This window comes from Larus michahellis, chromosome 8, assembly GCF_964199755.1.
Source record: "Larus michahellis chromosome 8, bLarMic1.1, whole genome shotgun sequence".
Lineage (NCBI taxonomy): Eukaryota > Metazoa > Chordata > Aves > Charadriiformes > Laridae > Larus > Larus michahellis.
In genome coordinates this window covers 12,066,239-12,089,827 of record NC_133903.1, presented here as the reverse complement: position 1 = coordinate 12,089,827, position 23,589 = coordinate 12,066,239, and the positions used below count along the sequence as shown (strand labels likewise).

At 37.0% G+C, this 23,589-nt stretch overlaps 1 protein-coding gene across 6 annotated transcripts in view; it reads left to right on the top strand.

The window, feature by feature from the left end:
- Positions 1 to 18,902, top strand: part of PARN (poly(A)-specific ribonuclease) — a 60,238-nt gene extending 41,336 nt beyond the window's left edge. For all 6 annotated transcript variants that reach the window (XM_074598198.1, XM_074598196.1, XM_074598199.1 and 3 more), the window contains 3 exons: positions 8,501 to 8,690; positions 15,513 to 15,706; positions 17,963 to 18,902. In XM_074598198.1, coding sequence (XP_074454299.1) covers positions 8,501 to 8,690; positions 15,513 to 15,706; positions 17,963 to 18,015 — 437 coding nt within the window. In that variant the 3' untranslated portion in view covers positions 18,016 to 18,902. The remainder of the gene's footprint in view (positions 1 to 8,500; positions 8,691 to 15,512; positions 15,707 to 17,962) is intronic.
- Positions 18,903 to 23,589: the final 4,687 nt, after the last annotated feature.

The window sequence follows — 23,589 nt, the reverse complement described above, 5'->3', positions numbered from 1 at the left end:
TAAGTTTGAATATAGTAGGTTTCTTCTTAATATAATGTTTGACTACCTTTTAATTTGATTTGGATTTTTTGAAATGGGTTATATATTTCACAGCCTTTTTTTTCAATTGCTGAGGTATTTAAACAGGGTGCAAAGGTTAAGTAGCTTGAATTCTTTCAGTAATTAAAAACCTGCATCTTTAAGAAATTTAAAATCCTTCATAACAATCCGCATACATGTGCATAGCGTGAAGTGTCTCAGTGGACTATACTTATCATCTGTGTTCTTTGTTGAGAGAAATTTTTTGAGTTTAAAACATTGCCTAAGGATCCTTCCTCTTTCTCTTTGTACTGGCATTTTTCTTTCTTCTGTAAAACCATTTCCTTTCAGATCACCTGTTCATTTTCCCATTTTTTCTAAAATGGAGCATCAAAGACTTATTTTGGTTTGCTTTCTGTCTAATTTGCCATCCTCCTTTGCAAGGTGAACAGCTGCTTTGTCACCACATTGATCCTACTTTGGATTCAGAAGCCAAAAGAGATGACAATCTTTGTAAGACAGTCTGTTTTAAAAGTCTATTTTAGAATCTGTATAGGCACCTTCTGCTATCTTGGGCTAATACAGGAGAGGAAAACAGAGAGGGATGGTCAGCACCATGTACAAATTAGAGTTTCAGTTTTGATACAACCTGCAGATAGTTGCTATTATCAAATATAATTCAGAGACTATGGATCCTTCAAATTGTTAAATTACTTTTCTCTATCATACTCTAGTACAAAAATTCTTTGGAACAAGAAAATACATCTTCACCAGCCTTAATTTGTGTTTCTATGCAGTCAGTATGCAGGTTGTGAAAATAGGTATGGAATTAACTAACCAAGTTAATATATTTTGTAACTTCAAAAAATGTTGTCCTAGCATAGTGATTTGTCCTTGAACATTTTGTACTTAATTCTGTATCTATGTCTCAGAACAAAGGTGGTTTTTACAAAGTTAAGATTTTCTTCATGGACACCAAAGAATAATGTAGTATTTTACCTCAGGGTTTTTTTTTCCTGTTGTTTGTTTTATTTTAGTAAATGTAATTCAGGTGATTTCAAAGAATTATATATTTTTTTATTTTTTTTTTTTTAGAGTAGTTTGAACAGGTGGTCTATGTTGGTCAAGTTGATAAAATCTCAAGTTCTGTAACAAAATGTTGAGACTTGGCACTGTTAAAATACAGTACCTTCCAGTCTGTGTAATGTTTGGGCAACTGAGGAGGAGCAATGCATATACAGAAGTTTAATAAATTCCCTTGGGAAAGGGGGGGGAAACAGGCTTGTTAAATAATAGAAAACTTGTTGAACACACATATTTTATGATTGAATGCTACAGCTGATACTAAGAGATTTGAGACTTTCTAATAGTTACATTAAGGATGCTTCCCTTATCACTGAATAAAAGACCGAATAAATCATTCTGCTGATCTCTGAGACGGTCAACTGTTGTTATATTTCTGGAAGTATGTTGACTAAGTAAATAGCTTTTAACTTCTTCAGGGCTTTTGACTTTTTCTAAGTGATGTTGGGATCTAAAATTACACTGCATTGTAGGTTTCAAACAATTAGGTTCTGACTTCCAAATGGCTAGATGATTTTTATCAGTAAAATAAATTGTAAGTGAATTTTAATTACCTCCTGACCTTAGGGCAAACTAAGACTTTCCCTTCAAGATGCTTCAGTGCAGGATGATCGTAGAGGATCTTCCATGAGATCTTGATACCTTGTTTTATTTAATTCTCTACTTTCCCCTCCCACCCCCCAATAAACTGTTTGCAGGGAGAGGTTTTTTCTTCTCTTTAACCTTTCTTGAGGACAAGGATCTTGAGAAGCACACTGATGAAGTGTCACTTCATTCAGCAACACTGGGCAAGTCTGCTGTAGTTACCTTGGCATGTGCAAAAGGGTTTTGATGCAGTAGCACAGCTATTATGGAAAATGGAAAGCAGGCGGTCAGGCTTTCTGTAGCTGAATTAGCAGTTACTTTTGACTCTCTTCAGTCACAATCGAAAGATTTGTTTGACTCTATTAGAAGGAGACCTGTGCAGGAAAACTATTTTCAGGATAAGGTTTCATCTCAATAGAAGATTTAGGAAAGGGTATGCTGAATACATCCAACTCAAGAAAAATTGCTGCCTTGATAGTGTGGGTTGATGACCAAGGCTTTAAAGAATCCTGTCTGTCATATCTAGGTGTCTTACCCTGATAAATTAATGAGGCCTTAGAGAGTAAGAGTTTTGAGAGTAACAGTGTTAGATGGGTTTACACTCCTAAAAATCCACTGTGCTCTTCAGCTGATTGGTGATGAGTTGATGTGAGCATTCCAGATTAAAAAAATTTAAAAAAAAACAAAAAACCAAAACACAAACAAACAAAAAAACAAAAAAAACCCCCAACCACAAACAAAATCCAGCACTTTAAAAGCAGGATTTAAGAAACATTCAGGTCTTTCTGTTGAAATACAAATGAATTGGAATTCTTCTGATCTGCTAACAGTTTTGCTTTTTTTTTTTTTTTCATAACCAGACTTGAGAAAATGGTCTAATCCACTACACTTACTTGTTTTTTTTAAATTATACTTTTGCAAGGGCTAAGAGTAACATACTACATAGGGCAGTTATTCCGAGGATCAGTTCTTCCCTGCTAAAGAAACATACTGGTTTTATAGTCTTCTAGATTCTTCTACATGCCTGTGATATTTTGAAAATCCATGAATAATGCAATAAAGTAGCCAGCTAGTTTAGAACTTCATTCTTTGTATGTACTGGGAGAGAAGAGAGCACAGAGATTGTGAGGTTGAATCTGCGCTATTTTTCTCTATTTGCGTGAGTACCATTCCTAATTAACTCTGGGGTACTACATGGACTTACTTCAAGTGAAGAAACATTAAGAAAGAACACTAAATACAGTAATTTATTGGTAGGAGTCAGTATAGCCTGCCTCCTTCCTAATCCTAAAGATTGCTCATAGTTTTAAAAAAAATGATCATTCAGTCTGGTGGGGGAGGAAGAGCTGTGCCAGTGTTGTCCTTGTTCTTTAGTGTTCTTTGTTTTGGCTTTCAAACTGGACTATTTTAAGAAAAAAAAATAATGGTAATGTAATAATTTTTGTAATATGTTTTTGTTTGCCTGTTTGGGGTATGCTGGTCCTTCTTGGAGGCGGACCAAGGTTTCATTTCACCAAGGTTTTTTGTAGTGCTACACAGACCAGCGCATGGTTCCAGCCCCGTTGTCAGCTCTGCTTCCTTGTTTTAGGCAAGGGATGGCCAAGGAACTAGTGAATAGGGATGGGATTGAGAACTAATTTGTTTACGTGTTCGGATAGAGCAAAGAGGCTGTGATTGGACCAGGTTTAGAAATTAAACTGGTTTGACTCTAAAGAAAAATGCTTTTGACAAGGACTACCCTGCATGAAAAAAAACAACTGGGATAAAGAACCAGAAATGGATAATGGGGTGTGGCTTCATTAAGTTGGGGAAAACTGGTGCCTAATGGTAACAGAGACAAACAATTGAAAAAAGGAGGTAGGAGTATGGTCTTGCCAGAGAAAATAGGAAACAGTGAGTTTAATATTGAAGAATATTTAGGATTATGATAGATTGCAAGACAAATATGAGATAAAGACACACCTAGAAAAGACTGAACTGGGAAAAAGACAAATTGGAGAGGGTAGGATAAGAGCAGAAATCAGCAGAAATGACGGCTAATTAGCTCTTTCTGAGAGAAGCCAACAGAGAGTGTGCCCGATGCTTTTTATATTGAGTCAACACTAGCAACTATCAGTAACTTTCATAATTCTAGTGAGAGAGGCTGGAGAAATGCATATAAAATTTCTGGTCCAACTAATTAGTCACAGAATCATAGAATTGCTGAAGTTGGAAGGGACCTTTAAGATCATCGAGTCCAACCTTTAACCTACCCTGACAAAAGCCACTTCTAAACCATGTCCCTAAGTGCCCCATCTACCCTTTTTTTAAACACCTCCAGGGATGGTGAATCCACCACCTCCCTGGGCAGCCTATTCCAATGTTTAATAACCCTTTCAGTGAAAAAATGTTTCCTAATATCCAGTCTAAACCTCCCCTGATGTAACTTGAACCCGTTTCCCCTCGTCCTATCACTTGTCACCAGGGAGAAGAGGTCAGCCCCCATCTCTCTACAACCTCCTTTCAGGTAGTTGGAGAGGGTGATAAGGTCTCCCCTCAGCCTCCTCTTCTCCAGGCTAAACAACCCCAGCTCCCTCAGTTGTTCTTCATAAGGTTTGTCCTCCAGGCCCCTCACCAGCTTTGTAGCCCTTCTCTGGACACGCTCCAACACCTCAATGTCCCTCTTGTAGTGAGGGGCCCAAAACTGAACGCAGTACTCGAGGTGGGGCCTCACCAGTGCCAAGTACAGGGGGATGATCACTTCCCTAGTCCGGCTCACCACACTGTTCCTGATACAGGCTAGGATGCTGTTGGCCTTCTTGGCCACCTGGGCACACTGCTGGCTCATATTCAGCCGGCAGTCAACCAACACCCCCAGGTCCTTTTCTGTCGAGCTGCTTTCAAGCCATTCTGCCCCAATCCTGTAGCGCTGCATGGGGTTGTTGTGTCCCAAGTGCAGGACCCGGCACTTGGCCTTGTTGAACCTCATACCATTGGCCTCAGCCCATTGGTCCAGCCTGTCCAGATCCCTCTGCAGAGCCAACCTACCCTCAAGCAGATCAACACGCCCGCCCAGCTTAGTGTCATCTGCGAACTTACAGAGGGTGCATTCAATCCCTTCATCCAGATCATTGATAAAGATATTAAAGAGAACCAGCCCCAGCACCGAACCCTGGGGGACACCACTTGTGACTGGACACCAACTGGATTTAACTCCATTTACCACCACTCTCTGGGCACGGCCATCCAGCCAGTTTTTTTACCCAGCGAAGAGTACACCTGTCCAGGCCACAAGCAGCCAGTTTCTCCAGGAGAATGCTGTGGGAAACAGGGTCAAAAGCTTTGCAAAAATATAAGTAGATAACATCCACAGCTTTTCCCTCATCCACTAAGTGGGTCACCTTATCATAGAAGGATATTAGGTTTGATAGGCATGACCTGCCCTTCACAAACCCATGCTGACTGGGCCTGATCACCCTGTTCTCCTGCATGTGCTGCGTAATGTGTGTAAGAGTGGGATGCCTTGCAGCAGAAATAGTGTAGGTATGCTTAAAGGTCTGAAAACCGCCTATAGGCTAAAAAAAAAATAATTAATATTGCAATGCCAATTTTGCTAATATTTAACATATTATAGGTGAATTATGCCTATCCATTGATAAAGTTCCTGGCCATGTGATCACATGCAGTTTCTTTTGGAGAATTTTGATTTATGACTTCTCTGGGAATATGTTAATACATTTGCTGTGTAGGAACCCAACCCTGATTGAACGCTCTGTGTAGTGGACAATTTAATTCCATTTAGGTTAATTTAAAAGATACCCTCTAATTTGGGATGTTGAATCTTTACTTCCGGTTTCTGTTTATAAAATAGGCTCTGCTTCAGCTGATGAGCTTTGCTTTGAAACACTGGACGATGCCATGATGAAAAAAATGCACATGCAAACTTCTGATTTTTTAAAATGGAACGTGAATAGCCCTAGAAGTCAGTAAGGCAGGCTGTGGAACCATACAATGACTAGTGAGAAAAAAACAAAATACTGAATTAGCTACTCACAAATTGAACACTGTCGATCCGACTGAGGCATCCATCCCATGTTTTAATTAGTACATGATCAGATAAGACTAACACAGCATCTATACAGAGGTTCCTTTAAGACTTCACAGGTGAATTTTTACTTTAGTATTTTATAAACTTGAGCGTTCAGTATTGCAGCCTTAATCTCTGTAGTTCTGTGTATTTATTTTATTTATATATTGTTGGGTTTTTACCTACACAGTTCACTTAAAAAATTGTCTATTTATTAAGAGACTAAAGGCTGTCAGTGGCCATCTGTCAGGATTCTAGTCTGCATAAGAGCAAGGACTTGGTGAAAGAGTATCTTTGTACACATTCCTCTTGGATCGCTCAACATCAGTCAGCCTGTTGAACAGCTTGCCTAGTAACTAGGGAAGATGCCGTCCTCTAGAAATGTTTTTCCTAAAATAACATGCAATTACTATTATACTACTATAAAACAGAAACTTAACTTTATGGCTGCAACTAGCGTAATGAAATGCAGCCATGGGGTCTTGGTTACTAGGTCAGGTTTCTCACAGAAAGATTTGTCTTCTCTCTTATCAAATAAATAAGTAAATCAACCCCCCTAAGTTCTCTTTAGTTTGTTAGAATTCACAAAGCATTCTAGCAATGCTATTGGCGATGCAGAGCGATGTAACTGCATTCTATTGGCAATGCAGAGCAATGTAACTGTATTTGCTTTGTTTGGCAATGTGGACATCATTTATCAAAAAAGCATCAGAGAAAATGTATTTTAAACTTTTACAGGGAGCTGCTCTTCAGTTCAAAACCATGCAAGATTGATTTATCAGTGTGGCTTCATAGAATTCTCCATATGCCTTCATTTCAGTTGTTCAATGCATGAAGCAATATATTCAGCATATAACTTTTAACGTTACATATATGTATGTACTTGTGTGTGCATGTGTAATATGAATGGGTTGCTGCAAAATATAGGCTTTATCTCAGGAAAGTAGAGTTGTCTTTGTTCAAAAATATTGACTCTTACACAGGTTTATTTTAAAATTATCTTTAGGCTGCATAAGGATGATTCCCCCCCCCTTAAATACAGGCCGGGTTTGTCAGGGAATTAAATGGAAGAGCCATAACTTTGTCTCTTAGTTTATAGCAAAACAAATAATGTGAAATGGTTATTGTGTTTTAACAAATCACTATTTATCAGGTGGTCCATGGTAACTATGTGCTTGATTTTAGCAAGTAAAAACATACTTGAGTTTAACTAAACAAATTTTACCCTGAGGAATGTCGGCTGGCATGCAGTAACTCCAGTGAACATTATTAATTCATTCATGATGCCTGCACCATAACTTCATGGGCAATAAATACACTCCTAATTCTTACAAACAGATCCTGTAACTTCACAGTTCAAAACAAGGTATGCATAACATCTCTTTGGTTAGCGCAACAATCTCACGAGGCTATTAATCATAATGGCTGGTATCTATTCTTGGGATTAAAATTAAGTATACAAAGCTGTTGCCCAGTTTTATGTACGTTTGGAAGACTTTGCAGAAGCAGCATCTATGTGCTGTGACTGGTATTATGGATAATTCATTTCACTGTAGCATAGCCAATGTGCAGAACAGATGATTTATTTGGAAAGAGGAAAAAAAACTAATCCACCCATCTTCCTCATTTTTTATGAATTGTGATGCTGGAGCTTGCTATTTCTAGTGTTTGGGCTAGAGTTAATACAGAATACCTGTATTCAAGATGACAACACTTCAACTAGAATCAGAAAGTTGGATACACAGCTGAATTTTTTACAAGAAGACTGGAAGTACATAATAAAATCAGGATTTTGTCTCCATTACAATTATGGTATTTTAAAATGCGCAGTCCAAGTACATGAAAAACAGTCTGGGTTGGGGTTTTTTTTATATTTAAACTGGTTTACTGGTTGGTTTACAATACTTCCTTTCAGTGAGTTAGGCTGAAAACAGCAGAGGACACCAGTTGACAGTCAGTTTAATTTGCTGATTCATCTGTTACAGTGATGGCTTCAGGCCAGAGCTTGGCTTGCAGACTAAAGGCTGAGAGCTGTGAAGATGCTGGGATTTGAAGGAATGTTGGTAAATTGTTGCTGAGTGAAGGCAGTGAAAGTTTTTTCTTTATTTTTGAAGTTATTCTAATTTTGCATTGACAGAAATCCTTCTACCTTGAACTTCGGTCTTTTATAGTTAAAAGAAGACCAAACATGAGAAAGATACAAGGATGGAACAGCTGGATATTAGCTAAGTGCTGCTTCCACGGGTATCTTGTGCAACCAAAAATGCAGCTCAAATAAGCTTATGTTTCACAGCAATCAAACAGAATTTTGGCAGAGGCTTTGCAAATGTCGTCTTTTCCTGGCAGAGTTGCAAAATAAACCTGCTGGGTTAAGTAATGAGACTAAAAGGGAAAAAATCCAGGAAATCTTTTCTTGCCAACAAGCAATCTGGAAGAGGGTTACAACTGAAGAATTGATGGTTTCTAATTTGAAAGAAAAGTCTTAAGTAGATTTAACCCTTTTTGTATGAAGTCTGACTCTGAGAAGAGTTTTGAATATCCAATTCAAACATTACCATGTGAATTTAGGAGAGTACAGCATTTTCTTTTTTTTATTTTTTCTGATGACTAACAATGGAACTAGAAATTGTTCATGTGAACAGAACAAATAGCTCACTGCCTTCTGCTATTCAAAATACGTTATTTCAGGAGAGGACGTGCTGGCATTTAACAGTGTTTTGTATGTAACATCACTCTTCTTCCCCCTAGCTGTAAACACCAGCAGGTATGCTGAAAGTTATAGGATCCAGACATATGCAGAATATGTTGAGAAAAAACATGAAGAAAAACAAGCAAAGAGAAAATGTACAGAAGATAGTTGGAAGGAGATGGAGAGAAAGCGGTTAAAAACTCAATGCACACCTTACGTATCCCCGAGTCGATACTACTGTGTTAACAGGTGAGACTTTTCCTGCATTGCCAACTCTTATTTTTATTGCATTTTTATTAAAAGACTAGCAATTTTCAGGTAGTTCTTAACCAATAGGCGACTTTTTTTTTGGTGCACATTTCTTTACATGTAAATCAGTAGTGGTACATCAGCTGTCACAAGATCATAGGTAAAGGAGCAGAGATAATTTGCTCACAAACATGTTTAGACAAATTTTTAAAATATTGGGATTTTGAGGGCAGGTCAAATCGCAGCTTCTGAGCTTGATGTAGCAGCACCATTTCTTATAACCAAAATAAAAGAATTATTTTCTTTATTCATTTGACACCTTTGAATGGGTTGTGTCATCTGGAAACTTAGCTGTCATCTTATAACCTTGTAAAGGCTGTCTTGGTTTTTGGATGACTTTTCCATGGCGATAATACTGCCACAGAGAAGGCTATAAATTACCATCTTGAGCAGTCCTGACGAAGTTTTCCTTGTGCTTGAGAAACAGGAAAGCAAACGATAACATTTGCATGGCTTTTTAAGGTTTTGGAGTAAAACTTTAAAAAAAAAAAAAAAGTTTTAGTTCATTATTTAAGGAAAAAATTAAGGCAGGAGATGCACGTTTTGGTTCTGGTACAGCATATTGCTGTGTGTACAACTTGTTCTATTTTTACCCCCTCTCATTACTGACAGGTTTTGGATATATGATGCTAAGAGGAGGCTTCTTTTTGTTATCTGTGTAGCTGTGAATGGGAAGGGTCTTTTAATATTAATAAAATTATATAATTAACCTATCAAGGTATTGCTATTCTTAACCACCACCCTACCCCCTGATTCTATCAGTTCTATATAAAAATAAGTTCCAGTCCAGTGGAGTGCATGAGTTAAATGTAAGGTCGTGTTTTGGGGGTGTGTTTTTGTTAGTTTTCTTGTTTTGTTCTGTTTTGGTTTTTTTTTCCCCTGGGTAGACAGACCAAATGAAATGGTAATAAAACAAACACTGAGGTCTTTCTGCTTTATCTTTCTTGGGAATGCTGTGATAAGTTCTAGCTCTCATATCTTCCTATAAATGTTATTTGTCATGTAACAAATACACTAAACTTGTTCTGTTCTCACTTACATGAGCTTATGATTTGCCTGCTTTGCAAAATTAATTTTTTGTCTAGTTGTCAAATTTTCATGGCTTTTGTCATGGTGGGAATGCTAAATGTGTTAGACATGTTTGGTCCTTAAAACCCATATGGATGAACTTGGTGATAAAATCCGTATCAAATGAAGTAAGTTTAATTGAACTATTGTGCTTAGGAAAAGTTGGGAGTGCATGCTGTGAAGAGATGAGGAGCATTAAAGATTGTCCTGGCACTAGTTTACATGTGGCTAAGGTTTAGGTCTATAACTAAGTCTGTATTAAATAGTGTGAAAAAACTTATCACATTGTGAGTCTACTGCAAAGAAATACGAAGTCCTAGTTTTGTTTCTACTAAGGGACATATCTCTCCTCAATGAACGTTGGGGTTTTGGTATCTCACAGATACTAGACAGATGGTAAGAGTGGCAGCTTATGGTTTGAACCATAGACAACTTACTCTTTTAAGATATATTTTGGAAAACAGTAAATGCGGAACGCTGATCTGTTGTCTCGCAAAGCTCGCAAAGAAGTTTGACTGCGGCAAATGTATTAATTTGGAAAATTGCTGAATAAAATTTTCAGTTAATTCTTTCCTTAGAATTATGATACACTGCAATGAGTTGTATGCCTAAGCACTTAATCTTCTTGAGAATTTTTAATCTATTTTATCTAGTGTTGTAAAATTCTACAAGAAACAGCATTGTTTTTAGATGGTCAGCATTTTGATAGCCTTAGATTGCAGCCTTTATTTTGTTGATAGAACTTCCTTTGTAATTGATGTTCGTGAATTTTTGTTCTGTCATTATTCCATTAATAAACTGATTTGTTTCTGTCCCAAATTCCCTTTGATGCAGGTCTTCTGACACGTTTTTCTTAATTTTATTTTTATTTGTTACCAGTTAGATTGTGTTCTCCTATCAACTAATATTTTGTGTTTCCTCATAAATGTAATCTGGGTAGGTATAACATGGAACTGCAAATTTTGTGGTCTTTCAGTTCACTTAGGATGAACATTTTCCTTTTGTTTCTAGACAAAGATATCTCAAAAATATTTATTTAGATTTTTATATATTATATAATAATTTTTATATAAAATAGAACATAAATATTTATATGAAGCAATCAGGACAAGTATATGTGTATATTTGTCCAGATTAACTGGAATCATATATAGTTGAGCACTCAATACTGTGATGTATCTAGCAGCTGATCTCTTATAATAGCTTCATGATACCACATCCTTTATTTATTTATTATTTAAAAAGCTTACTGCACCAGTTTCTGCCAGGGAGCACAGCTGCAGAATAGCTGTTCCTCTCCATGATGACAGTATATCCTGGCTACTTTTTCATTCAGTAATGAAGTTGTTGGGTATTTCTTGTAAGGAACTTTTGTCTTAAATTGACAGATTGACAAGTATGTAACAAAGATTCTTTAATTCCTGTCTCACTAAAAAAAAAGAACTACAGTCCCATATTCTAGAGGAACTACTCTTCCGAAAATATAGTGTAATAGTATTAATAGCAGTCACAAGGTAAAATCACTTATAGTTAACATATACCCCTTGCATATAACTTATTACTACTGTTAGATATCAAAATTTATTTTAATGGCAATATGCCTAATTATTAATGTTAGATGGAGAAGTAGAAGAGAAACTGATGCATTTGACAAAGTAGTTAATAGGATCCCCTTTTCTAAAGCTGTTCACTAATCAGAATACACTTTTGAAAAGGATGGATCATGGTCTCTTGTATATTATACAGTACCGGCGACATTGTGCTTAGCAAATGACTGCCTGCCAGTTCTGCCATGACTGTTAAATGCATGTATTTAATATCGTTTCCTTAGCAAAACAGTGTTAAACCATAGCATGAAAAATAAGGTATGTTCTGTGTAAAAGTAGATACCCTGCTCTACTTGTAGTTACTTACTCTAATTTTCCTGAATCATCTAGGAATGAGTAAAATAAAATAAGGCCAATGGCAAATTACTTAAACTAGTATGAAGTACAGGAAAGCGATACGTCATTTTGCCTTACAAGTTCTCTAGCTAAAAGTAGGAGTTCTGCATCTTCTGTCAAGTCAGGGTGCTGTTTGTAGCACGGCTTCCTTGAATGTGTTTATTTTGCTGAAGATAGTCTGTCTCATTTTTGAAACGTTCATGTATTTCTGCTGATGATTCTTGTGATTTTTATAGAAATGGTTGTTTATAGTGGTTTATTACGAAATAAATGATAAGAATTGGGGAAAGCTGAGTCATTAAAGATATGCATAATAAATATTGCAAGCAAATTATTATAGCATTCCAGTATTCTTGTGTTATTTCAGGAGATTTCCTCTGCTCCTAATTTGAAATGACTGATTTTAATGATGGGTCAGTAACTACTTCCCCCGCCCTCAATGTTGTTCAAAGTGGGAAGAAAACTCAGGGTTTATTTTTTCATTTAAATGAAATTTACTTGAAGTTGGAGGCCTGTATGTATCCAGGCCAATTCAAGATGCTCTGTTGTGATGAAGTAAGTGGCCCCTTTAGATGTGGGACATGCTTTTCCAAAACAGAAAATGTTTAATGCTACATATTGGTAATCGTTTTCCCACCTTTAGCCCCCTTCCACTTGCTGATTCTTTCAAAATAATTACCATAGTACTAGTTGAGTTGCTGCTATTTAGTAGCTGAAATGACATTCCAAAGTTCATGGGCAGTTTAATCAGGTGGAGTCTGTGTTCTTTCTAGCAGTAGTGATGTATACTTCCTCCATATCCTGTTGATTCATCTAGTACTAACGTTGCTAGTCATACTACTGGAATGTAACAAAAATACTTATTCTTTGTTGATCAGGATTGTACTTAATTGGAATAGAAGTTGAGAATAAAATCTAGATTTTCTGTTTCTACCGCTTTCCTCCAGTGGCATTCATCCTTGTCAGGTTTGCCTGTGGGCTGGCATTAAAACAGGTCAACAGAAGGGAGAGGTTGAGGAAGCACTGGCTGATGTGAAAGCTATATTGTGTTCATACATTGCCAGCTGGCAATGTATGATAGGCTTTTCTTGCGGTTTTTGTTTTTGTAGTCATCCATTGTCTGTTCCCTGCCTCCCCCCCCTCCCCCCCCCGGGGAAAAAAAAAAAAAAAAAAAAAAAAAAAAAAAAAAAAAAAAAAAAACAAAAAACAACAAACCCAAACCAAACCCAACTTGGCTAGTAATTTTATTTAAAAAATTAGAGCAATCTCCATTTCAATATAAAAAAGAAAATTCAGAAACTTCTTAAATATATATGTTTTTTAAAAGCCTCACCAAAACAAATAACACCCCCCAAAAACAATCAAACAACAAAAAAATCTTGCCTGGATAACTGTTGTATATGTGTGTTTTGAAACCTAAGTGCTACATTTGTTAATGGGTGATGTAAGTCTCTGCCTCTAAATGGCTCCGTATCCAAACAGTTAAGGATCCTAAACAAGTATATCTGAATTGGACAATTAATGATAGCTATTAATTTGTTCGGTTCTTCAACTTTGTTCAGTTGTTTCTCAACAGACTAAGGAAATTGACACAGAAATATGGACATATTCCAAAATAGCTGGTATAATTAGAAAACTGAACTTTTCTCTGAGTAATGCTCTAACTTGTATATACAACCACAGTGATTTGCAGCTATTCCTAAGTGAATAAATAATGTTGCTGTAGTCCTTGAATCTTATTTTAAGTCAAAGAGGAGTAAGGCACATAAAAATAAACCCTTAGCCATCTATAATCCATGCAATCAAGTAATAAATGTCGAATAAAATTAATATTTTTGGGAGAAAGGAAGAAGGCAACAGTTCTTGATTATAAAATATCTATATTTTGGATTTTGTGCTGCTAGTTTTTTGAGGTTTTTTTTTCCTTCAGGTATCTGCAAGAAGAACAGAAGGCCTAAAATTAATTTTTATTTTGTACTTCAGTACACAGCTAAATATGCACTGAAGGTCAAGAACTTTTTTCTCTATTTGCAATAACTTCTCAAGAGTCTAAGTTGAAAAAAAATAAATGCAGCCATAAGACCTTTCAAAATGGGAACTTCTTCCTACAGTAAGTGAAAGTTCCCTTCTAAGAGCCAAGTGCTCATAATATGTCCAGGAAATCCCGGGATCATAATTTATGGCTCATGAGTTTTTCTTCCTTATGTATTTTTCAGAATATCTTTCCCAAAAATAGCATTCTTATAAACTTTTCTAAAGAGCTTTTTAAAAAGACCTTTTTTCTTTGCAAACCTAGTTTTTGCCTGTTTCACAATATTGAAGTGTGTGTGTAGGATAAACAGTTCTGTCCAGCTTTTTGGCTTATATCTTTTTATTGATGGTAGTTGCAGTGTGACTCGAAATGATGATTTGTAAGAAATCATGCAAGAAGGCCTTCTGTGTATGAAGGTTTAGAGGAAAAGCCAGCTATTCATCAAAGTAAACGGTGTTTGTGCTCCTAAAGTGGAAGTAAGAGCATGAAGCGTAATCATATGTTTCATGTTTGTTTATTGCCTTTGGACATCCCAGAAAGAGTCTGTTTTAAATTGCAAAATGTTCAGCTGAAAAAATTCCATTTCAAAGCCAAAACTATACAGCCAAATTTAACAGTCCTTTAGCTGAAACCTTATTGAAACATCAAAATTCCCTGCTATTACTGATTAGAAAGAAAAAATAAAATAGCTTGTAAAGCTTTGTTCTGTCATTCTGTATTAATTTTTATTTAAAGAAAAGAATAGAACAGAACATGGCTTAGATGCATATAGCTATTTTGTGTAGTTCTTAATGACAAACTAAAGTTTTTTAAATCTACAACTACCTTTTTTCAATTGTTTATTCTAAAAGAGCATTAAAATAGATATTTAAGTAGCTGATATTAATATATCTAGAAGAAGGAGGAACTTATTTTTTTAAATAGCTGCTTTGCTAGTGCATATTTTCTTCTACTCATGCTAATTTGATTTTTAACATTGCCACTTGGCTTTCAAGGAAACTTAACAATAGCATTCCAGTTGAATGAAAATCTATGCAGCTTTATTTCAATGTATGCTGAATGAAATGGAGCTCTAAGTTCATCTTCATGCTGTATTAGTCAGGCTTCATTCAAATACTACCTATGCTATACTGGTACATTTTTTTGTGCTTTTTATTTTACCAGCCCATTGGATGGCAGGACTCTTCACTTTAAGGCCTGATTTAAAGGGTATTTTTATATGGAGCTTCATGGTTTTTCTCTACCTTATGTAACAGAAATGCTTTTAAAACTGCATATAGTTCCAGGAGAGGACATGAAGTTAGCATGTAGAATCCTTCAATATCAAGGTGTGTGTTTGAGGCTTAACAGTTGTATACAAGTTAGTGTCTATTGAGAATGCTTTAGAAGAGCTTTCATAACTAGGAGAATAAAAAATAAAATTAGGAAGGGATAGAGAACAGCTTTAATTACATTTGAATTGAGTGATCTCATCAGAATAGCAGCTAAGCCTGAGACATCTATAGTACAAAGAATTAATACCTTCATCTATGTAAGATTGGGTTGGATAGCCAACTTAAGGAATTTTATAGTTAAGTCAGGTCTTCCAGATAACATAATACACCACTTACTACAGTTTATTCTACTGCCTTCATAAGCGTTTAATTGAGGTACAACAGCTAGTACCTGTGTAATAGTTATTCTTGACTCGTACATAATCGTGTTTCTTCTACATTTCAGTTTTACAGGTACCACTACAGTGGGAAAGAGAAGCATGAGTCCTATTCAGGAAGAAACTGGTTCTGATGATATGGAAGAGGGAGACAGCCAAGATTCAGAATATGATCAGACAGACTCCTGCGCAGACTCCCTTCCAGATGGTAAGAAGAGAGCCAGAAAGTTCAAAAAGATCAAGACAGAACAAGTTCCAGCAGGTAAGCGCAATGTTAGTGTGCATGGTTTTCTGTTCTGTTTGGAATTACCCTAGGCCTGAACAGAGCTGAAGTTGTTTCCTTGAATGTCTTAACTTTTCTCTACTTCTGTGAATGTAATGTAATAAGTCACTGTTATAAGTTATTTTGCAGTAAGTTATTTAAACTGAAGATTGCATCATACAAAAATTGTAAAAATAAAACCCCCCAAAATACCAAATTCAAAAACTAAAAAAAAAAACCCCACCATGAACAAACAGAACCCCACCTGAGACCAACCAAAGGAAGCTGAATGTAGTTCATATCTTACTTGCTTACTTTCTTCCTTAAAATAAAGCTCTTTGAATATTTGTAGCTATTCTTAGCTTCTTTTTTTTTTTTTAATGCAACCTCCTCGTTAAGGTACCCGATATGTTTTGCATATTGTAAGCAAAATTGAAGGAATTCTTGAAGTAGGATTCTAGAGTAGATTTCCCTGTTAATTCGTACTTTACAACGAAATGTAAGTTTAATTTAATATGAACATTTTCCCTGAAGCTTGAATGGATGGAGTCATGGCATAATTGCATGCACATAGCTTGACTTTCCAGATGTGTGTCATTAGACAACCTCTGTTGCTTGCAAATGAGTCCAGTTTTAATAAACCTACCTGCTGACCTAAAAGCTAATATATGTGCCCTTTTAATTAGCACTTTAAGACTATATATCCTAAGAATACTGTACTAACATCCCTTATTTACAGTTATTTGTGAGATAAGATATTTCTGAAAGTTGAGAAAACAATGGGATTTCTCAGCCTGGTCAGAATATTATTTACCTCTACAATTAAGCCAAAACTTTGACAGTCTACCTGCCTGCCCTTCACTATCACTCTGGCACACCTCTCGCCACAGCGCTGTTTCAGGTTGAGTGCAATTTGACCCAGTCAGACTGCTGGTTTATATCTCCTGGTATAAGTAACTTGTCTGCAACTGCAGTGAAACCCTTTCCTCTCCAGAACACTTTCTGAGAATGTGTCGACTTTCTGAGACACCTCAGTGAAAGAGGAGTAAGCTGCTGGACAGGTGCTGATCTACTGGGCTTTTAAACTAATGCAGGCCTTTTTGCTTTCTGGGTGCTTTGCATTGATGAATCACTTAGCTGTGTGGTTTTTTTCTGATAACACTTGGCAAGATGGTAATGAAAAGTGAGTGTGTCTAAAATCCCTTCCGAATGTTTTAGATGGGTGGATCATAGTCACCCTGAACAGTTCTTGCAGTCTGCCACATGTTCTGAGTAAGCCTTTGCTTATTTGAAAGGCTTAGTGGACTGTGAGCAGATGATTCCCATTTCATAGACTACGAGTTGTTGAAGCTTGAGGGATCTCACTTTCAGGAGATGCAGATTTTGAAATGTAGAAGAAAGTGTCAAATTGTGGATTTGACCAGGTGGTAAAATGTTTTTCTTTTATGTATCTTGTAAATTTTCTTTTTGAATCTAGTTTAGAACTCACAATGTAGTGCTTGAAAGATCAACAGTGTTTCTAATACAAATTATAAACCCAAATACTCTCTCTCTTTCTTCTAAAACCTGTTTTGATGTAGGCATTAGTATCGGCAATGTTCTGTGTGGTGTTTGTAACCATAGCCTTTATTGTTCTTCATTGGGTTGAAGACTTTTCACCTACCATTGACGTAAGGGGATTTTTGCAGACTTTAATACATATTTTTTAGCCAAAGTACCTTGAACTGTATGTCTGACTAAACAGAGGCAGGTGACAATCAGATAACTTAAGTTTCACCTATTATTTTTGCTATGTTGTGTGAGTTATTGCAGCCTGTACAAGAAAAAAGTAATTAAATAACCCTAGGTAACATGAACTTAAACCTCAAAAGATTTTATTTTTATTGATCTATTTATTGTTGATTCTATTTCAACTTTTGTTAGTAATTTCTTGCAGAAATGGATTAGACTATATTAAAAAATTAAGTCATGTCTTAATTATTGGTCATCTGGAGCACTGCCGGTCTTGAAGTATACTCAAATATTAATATTAATAGTTAAGACTTCATTTCAATATCTGCTCTAGCAGATAAACTGTCTCTTCGTTTCCCTTTGTAAATATTGACTTGCCAGTAATGTATCTAGAGCCTCACTCTAGAGGAGAAAATGTCTTTGTATGGTCTGAAAGAATCAAAATATTCTTGATTTAATTTTTATTCCTTTCAGTATTTGTATATTGAAATCTTTAATCTATTGTTCTGTGACACTCTCTTTTAGGAACTCTCACAAGTAGTTCCACTGGAATTTTTGAAGTCCCTGAAACATGGTAGGAAACAACTGCCTTAACAAGTGGAATTGATTGAAAGCGGTTGCGAGAATACACCTCTTGGAAGCCATACTTTATTTAAATAAAGTGGTGTTAACAAAGCAGTATGTGTCCTGAAAATCAGTTTAATTATTTTAAACTGTTTATTGAACAATCACTGTCAATTTTACTTGTGTGTATATTAACTAGTATATGATTTGTTGTTGACCATGTGAAACCCTTGCTGTCGTAAATGATGTTAGATTTAAGAAGCAAGACTAAATGTATTTTTGTCACCTACTTTGGCATGCTGGCTATGAAATGTACAAAAAGAACTGGCACTCTATGATTTCGTGCTAGGCTGTTTACTGTGCTTGAGGGGAGTTACCACAAATCTCCTAATCTTTAGCTACTTTTTCAGGCAATATCAGTATGCCGTCAGCATTCTTGAAACAGGTAGAACTGCAATTTCTCATATTGCTTTCTACCAGTTACTTTATCTGGAAATCTTTTTTGGTTTTCCATTCTCTACCCTCCACCCTCTGTGCAGCCAGTATTCATCTAAATACCAACTTTACACCTACCTTTCAAAAACCTATAACTTACAAGTGTCTCAAACATTAATTTCCTGGTGGGAGGTAGTTTTTCTTTGTTTTCACATCTATTGCTGTTTACACTCTTAAGTCTTGATCTGTTTCTTCCCTCCTCCTTCCCCAGCCTGTGGGGTTTTTGTAAAAATGTTTTTGGTACCTGTGACAAACCTGCTAACTGCACCAGCCCTTTACTTGTTTAAAAAAGGATCTGCATTGTTAGATTTCAGAAAATGTTTGATATTTAACATTTTTGTATCATGGAAATAAAACCAAAAAATGTATTTCCATAAAATGAAAATTAAAGACATTTTCTTAGGAACTGGTTTGTTTTTATTTATTAGCTTCTGAAATGTTTTCAATGAACATAATGTAACAATGTTTTTGTCAGCCTGTGATTAGCAGACCCTTGTGGTCCATGGACTACTTTCAAGATATTCGTGAAATGTAACAAAGAAAGGCAAGTCTGTTGTCATAAGATTTAAATTGCTATGCATTTCCCTTGGAGGGGGTAAAAAAAAGAATGGAGTTCTGCAAATCAGCAAGTACAAAGCCATTGCTGTGGAAGACTGGAATATTAAGAAGGCTTCATCAGATTGTATTTACGTTGGAGTGGGAATCGCTGTCATGTAAACAAGGCAATAATCGGTTTGAAGGTACGCCGAAATTTGTGAGTTTTTAAATGATTGTGAGAGCTATCTTGAACTTGCATTGCAAAGGGGAAAAGAATTTAAAGATGTGAAAGTTGAAATGTTTTCGTTCTAACCTTGTACTACAACCAGAAGTGGTATAATTAAGTTATTGTTTTTTTAATAGCCATATCATCACATTCTCACACAGAAATGTGGGAAAGAAGACAGTGTTATTAGTGATGCAAGGGGAAATTAGTAACTGAACTCTTCTGCTCTTGAGGTTCCAGAGACTTTTCTCTCTGAGTCTCATGACCTTAGCAGTAAATACTTAAATCACATTTATCTTGAGTATCTAAACCTACAAAGAAACTGCAAATTTAGTTCTCAGAATACACGCAACACTTGTATAAAGTTGTATAAAAAGTAAAGTTGTATGAAATATTAATCTCTTATGGAGATGATTCAGGTAATTTATATGGTGTTCTATCTAAATGTACGGGCGGGGGGGGTGTTTATAAATTGTATATCCTAAAGAATGGTGTCAAAAGGATAGAAAAGCATTTAAAGGGATTGTCAGAAGTGTAGATTAAGAGGCAATGAAGTCTGCTCAAGAGCTATAGAGGCCCTTGCTGTCCCAGAGAATCCACCCAGAGTCTTTACCTTGAGGCCATTTGGATCTTTATGGTACTGACTTCACCCTCAAACAGCAACGCTTAAATATCTGCAGGGATAATATAAGTCTTAATTGCATTACTATCCAATCCCTTAAAAACTTGTTTCTGAGGGGAGGCCGTGTATATCCTTCTCTAAACTACAAAGTTTAGTAGATATTCATACTATTTCTACCCTCCTCTCCTCTCAAATTGTCATTTTGAGGATCAGGATCCTTATCTTGACCTGTAATTAATACTTCTTCAGACAAGAGTGTTCTTCCATTTTCTAGTCCTTATATGTGTTTGATTTTGCCAGTTAACACCTAGATAAGCTAATAAAATGTGAGTGGATGCGGGACTACAATGTTTATAATACTACGTTTGAGTGGAGAACTGTCAGGGGTCAGTGACAGATGGTGTCCTAAGAAGGAACTGGCCCCATTGATACCACACAAAAACTCATTATTGTGTGGGGTTTGGTACAATTCCCTTTGTTTTAAATTAAATCATTAATTCTAGATGGGAAAGAATGTAGCTTCTTAAATTAGATCCACATTTGTTTCCTAATGTATGTTTGAAATATGTATATAGAATTTCTCTCTTTACAGCATTTTTTTTCTGGAAAACGAAGCTGCCATTGCTAGTCCTCACGGCTGCGGAGGTTCCTGGGTTTGGTCTGGGGGTTTAGGTGCTGTTCCAGGACCGCGGGGCATGGCTCCGTCTGCCCTGGCATGGAGCTGGGACACTGCCGAGAGGCTGTGTTTTGGCCCAGTAAATAGTCAGGTGCAGCTGTGTAATATTTGATTGAGTCATTGTCTTGAATTACTTTTTTGGGGGGGTTGTGCACTTCATTATCCTTTTTCTCCCCAGTGTGGGGGGGAACGCATGCATCTGTTCGATTTTAGAGCTGCTGTTTTGCTTTCTACTTGGAGGAGTTCGGCGCCAAAGCAGCTGTGGGCAGGAGGACCCTCTCGTGTCCCTCGGGCGAGGTGGCCGCCCCTCTCCCCTCAGGGCCGGGCGGGCGGGTCGGGGCGGGCTGAGGGGAGCCGGGGCCGGTCGGCCCTGTGGTGGGGCCAGTGGCTGCCGCCACCGTCAGGGTTCTTCTTTCTGCCTGCCAACCGCGTAAAACAGTCAGCACTGCCTTGCTGTTAGTAGTGCTGGAGTGAAAGATTTTCTTCAGTAAAGGGCCAGGGGCTTTGGTGTAACCGTATGTGTCCTGTGGAAGGCTGTCCTTGCTGCGGTGAGGCGACGAGCGGCCTGTTCCTCACGGCTGGCTGTGCCGGGGGGCAGTGGGGAGCTGTGTGGGGAGGTGAAGGAGGATGTTAAAAGCAACAAACAACAATACAGGGAAGTGCTGGACATAGGGGTTGAAGAAAATGAGGAGTTTCCTTGAGAAAATGAGGGAATTTTGTGAGTAACGTGGAGAAGAAAAGAGTCTACACTCTACTCAGGAGTGTAGACCGGAGCATGAGACGATCTGAAGAAATGCTGTGGAGAAACATGGGGGAAGCCGATCTCAGCAGGCAAATCAGGTAGGTGGGCCGACATCCTGCCTCTTCAGAGGAATAAGAATGTATTTATTTGACTGAAACTTAAACTTTATAATGATCATGTATCAATGGTGATTGAGTGGTTCGTTGTTAGCATCAGAAAGCAAGTTAAAACTATATTTAAAGTAATAATTTTCAAATCCATCTCAAGCACTTATGGGTGAGAAGTATTAACCTGTGTCAGAATGCACAGGATTGACAGCATGGGGTATAGAAATTGCTAGTAGACAAGAAATATGGAAAAAAGGTAATCGTGTAGAGTAAGAGGGAAGAGTGTGAGTGTGTCTGTAGTATGGGTTTCAACAGGGACAGGTAAGAGGCAATGAAGACTAAGGGAGAATGAACTATCTCATGTAAAGTTAAAGGCTGAAAGAGCTGGGACTCTTTAGCCTGGAGAAGAGAAGGTTGAGGGGGGACCTGATTAATGTTTACAAGTATCTAAAGGGTGGGTTTAAGGAGGACGGAGCCAGGCTCTTTTCAATGGTTGCCAGCGACAGGACAAGGGGCAATGGGCACAAGCTAGAACATAGGAAGTTCCGTTCAAACACACGGAAAATCTTCTTTACAGTGAGGGTGACAGAGCACTGGAACAGGCTGCCCAGGGAGGTTGTGGAGTCCCCTTCTCTGGAGATTTTCAAGACCCGCCTGGATGCAGCCCTGAGGGATGTGCTTTAGGCAATCCTGCTCTAGCAGGGGAGTTGGACTAGATGATCTCTAGAGGTCCCTTCCAACTCTGAAGATTCCGTGATTCCGTGACTGCTGGGAGTACTGTAACCTATTCTTGGTCTCAGTTTTGAGCTTATGGTTTGGACTAAATTTAATTATCCATCCAGTGGAGAAACAAGAGGTAGAAAACTAAAACTTCCAGTGATTTTGGGGGGGGGAATAATGTTCTAACTCGTTCTTTATTTAATTCTTTGAGTTCTGTCATGGTGCCTGGAAAAATGTCTGGTACTTTTAATGTTCTATATCTTTAAATCATGTTAAACATAATGCAGACAAAAATGTCATCTGCAATTGAGCTTCAGAACATACACAAGATGACTCCGATAATCAAAATTTTTTGGCTTCTGAAGTCTTTAGACTATTGCCAGCTGACCAGATGTGTACATTGAAGAAGTTTCCTCAAGTTACTCCACAGTACATTTAGTAAATGAATAAACACTTGGCTGTGTTATAGTGTTGTAGCTTTAAACTTACACTAAACTAACATTACCAGTGTGCTTTACAAAAATACTGCCACACTTCCATTGGATGAGGAGCAATAGATGGTAGGTTAGGCTGGGATTTATAGGGTCCTTGTACTCGTAATTGAGATATTCTTTTTGTTCTAATATATATGCATGAAGCTCCTTTTAAAAAATAATTTTTTTCCAGCAGAATAATTATTGGCGTCCATGTGCTTCCATGAGCACTATAGCAGATCACAGGTCGGTCCCAGCTCAAGACAAACTCATATGGAACACATCTATTCATAAATGCAGTATAGAAAACATTCAGCCAGACTGTAACAAGTTAGATTTCCCTACCTTTATATTAATTTCTTAGAAATGACTGATAGCTGTATTTATACATGATCAGTCTATAGTCTGCAAGTTCTTGCAAACAATTTTCTGCTTTATTACCAGAGTGACCCTATATGTTGTGATTGGTATTAGTATGCAGTTGAATGTGAAAATCTGGAGGTTGTGGCTGTGCCAAGCTAGTTCACAAGCCATCAAATGACTGAAAATAGAATTGTCTTAAAGCTGATGACTTCAATTTCATCCTTTGAAGTTGACAATTCCATATATAAGCCTCAAAAACCCGACACTGTTACTGTGGTAAGAATGGCTATTTTGTTTGATTCTAAAGACTTTGTGAAGAATTTTCTCTCAATAATAAGTCTTAAGTGTTTGTATGTACCTACATATAGATACATTTTAACTTTTAGCTTGAGTATGTTTGTCTTTTTCAAATGTGATTTTCAACTTAGAATGTTCAAAGAACACTGAACATATTGAGTTCATGTATATACTCAGGTTTTTTGTGTTGTTTTGGGGGTTTGGGTGGGTTTTTCTGTTTGTTTGTTTTGTTTTTTAATTAGCTTATCTCGTTGTGGGCTGCTTCTTACTCTTCAAAAACAGGTCTGCCCCAAGCATGTGTAGTAGGTATGTCTGTAAGTCTGCCAGTTC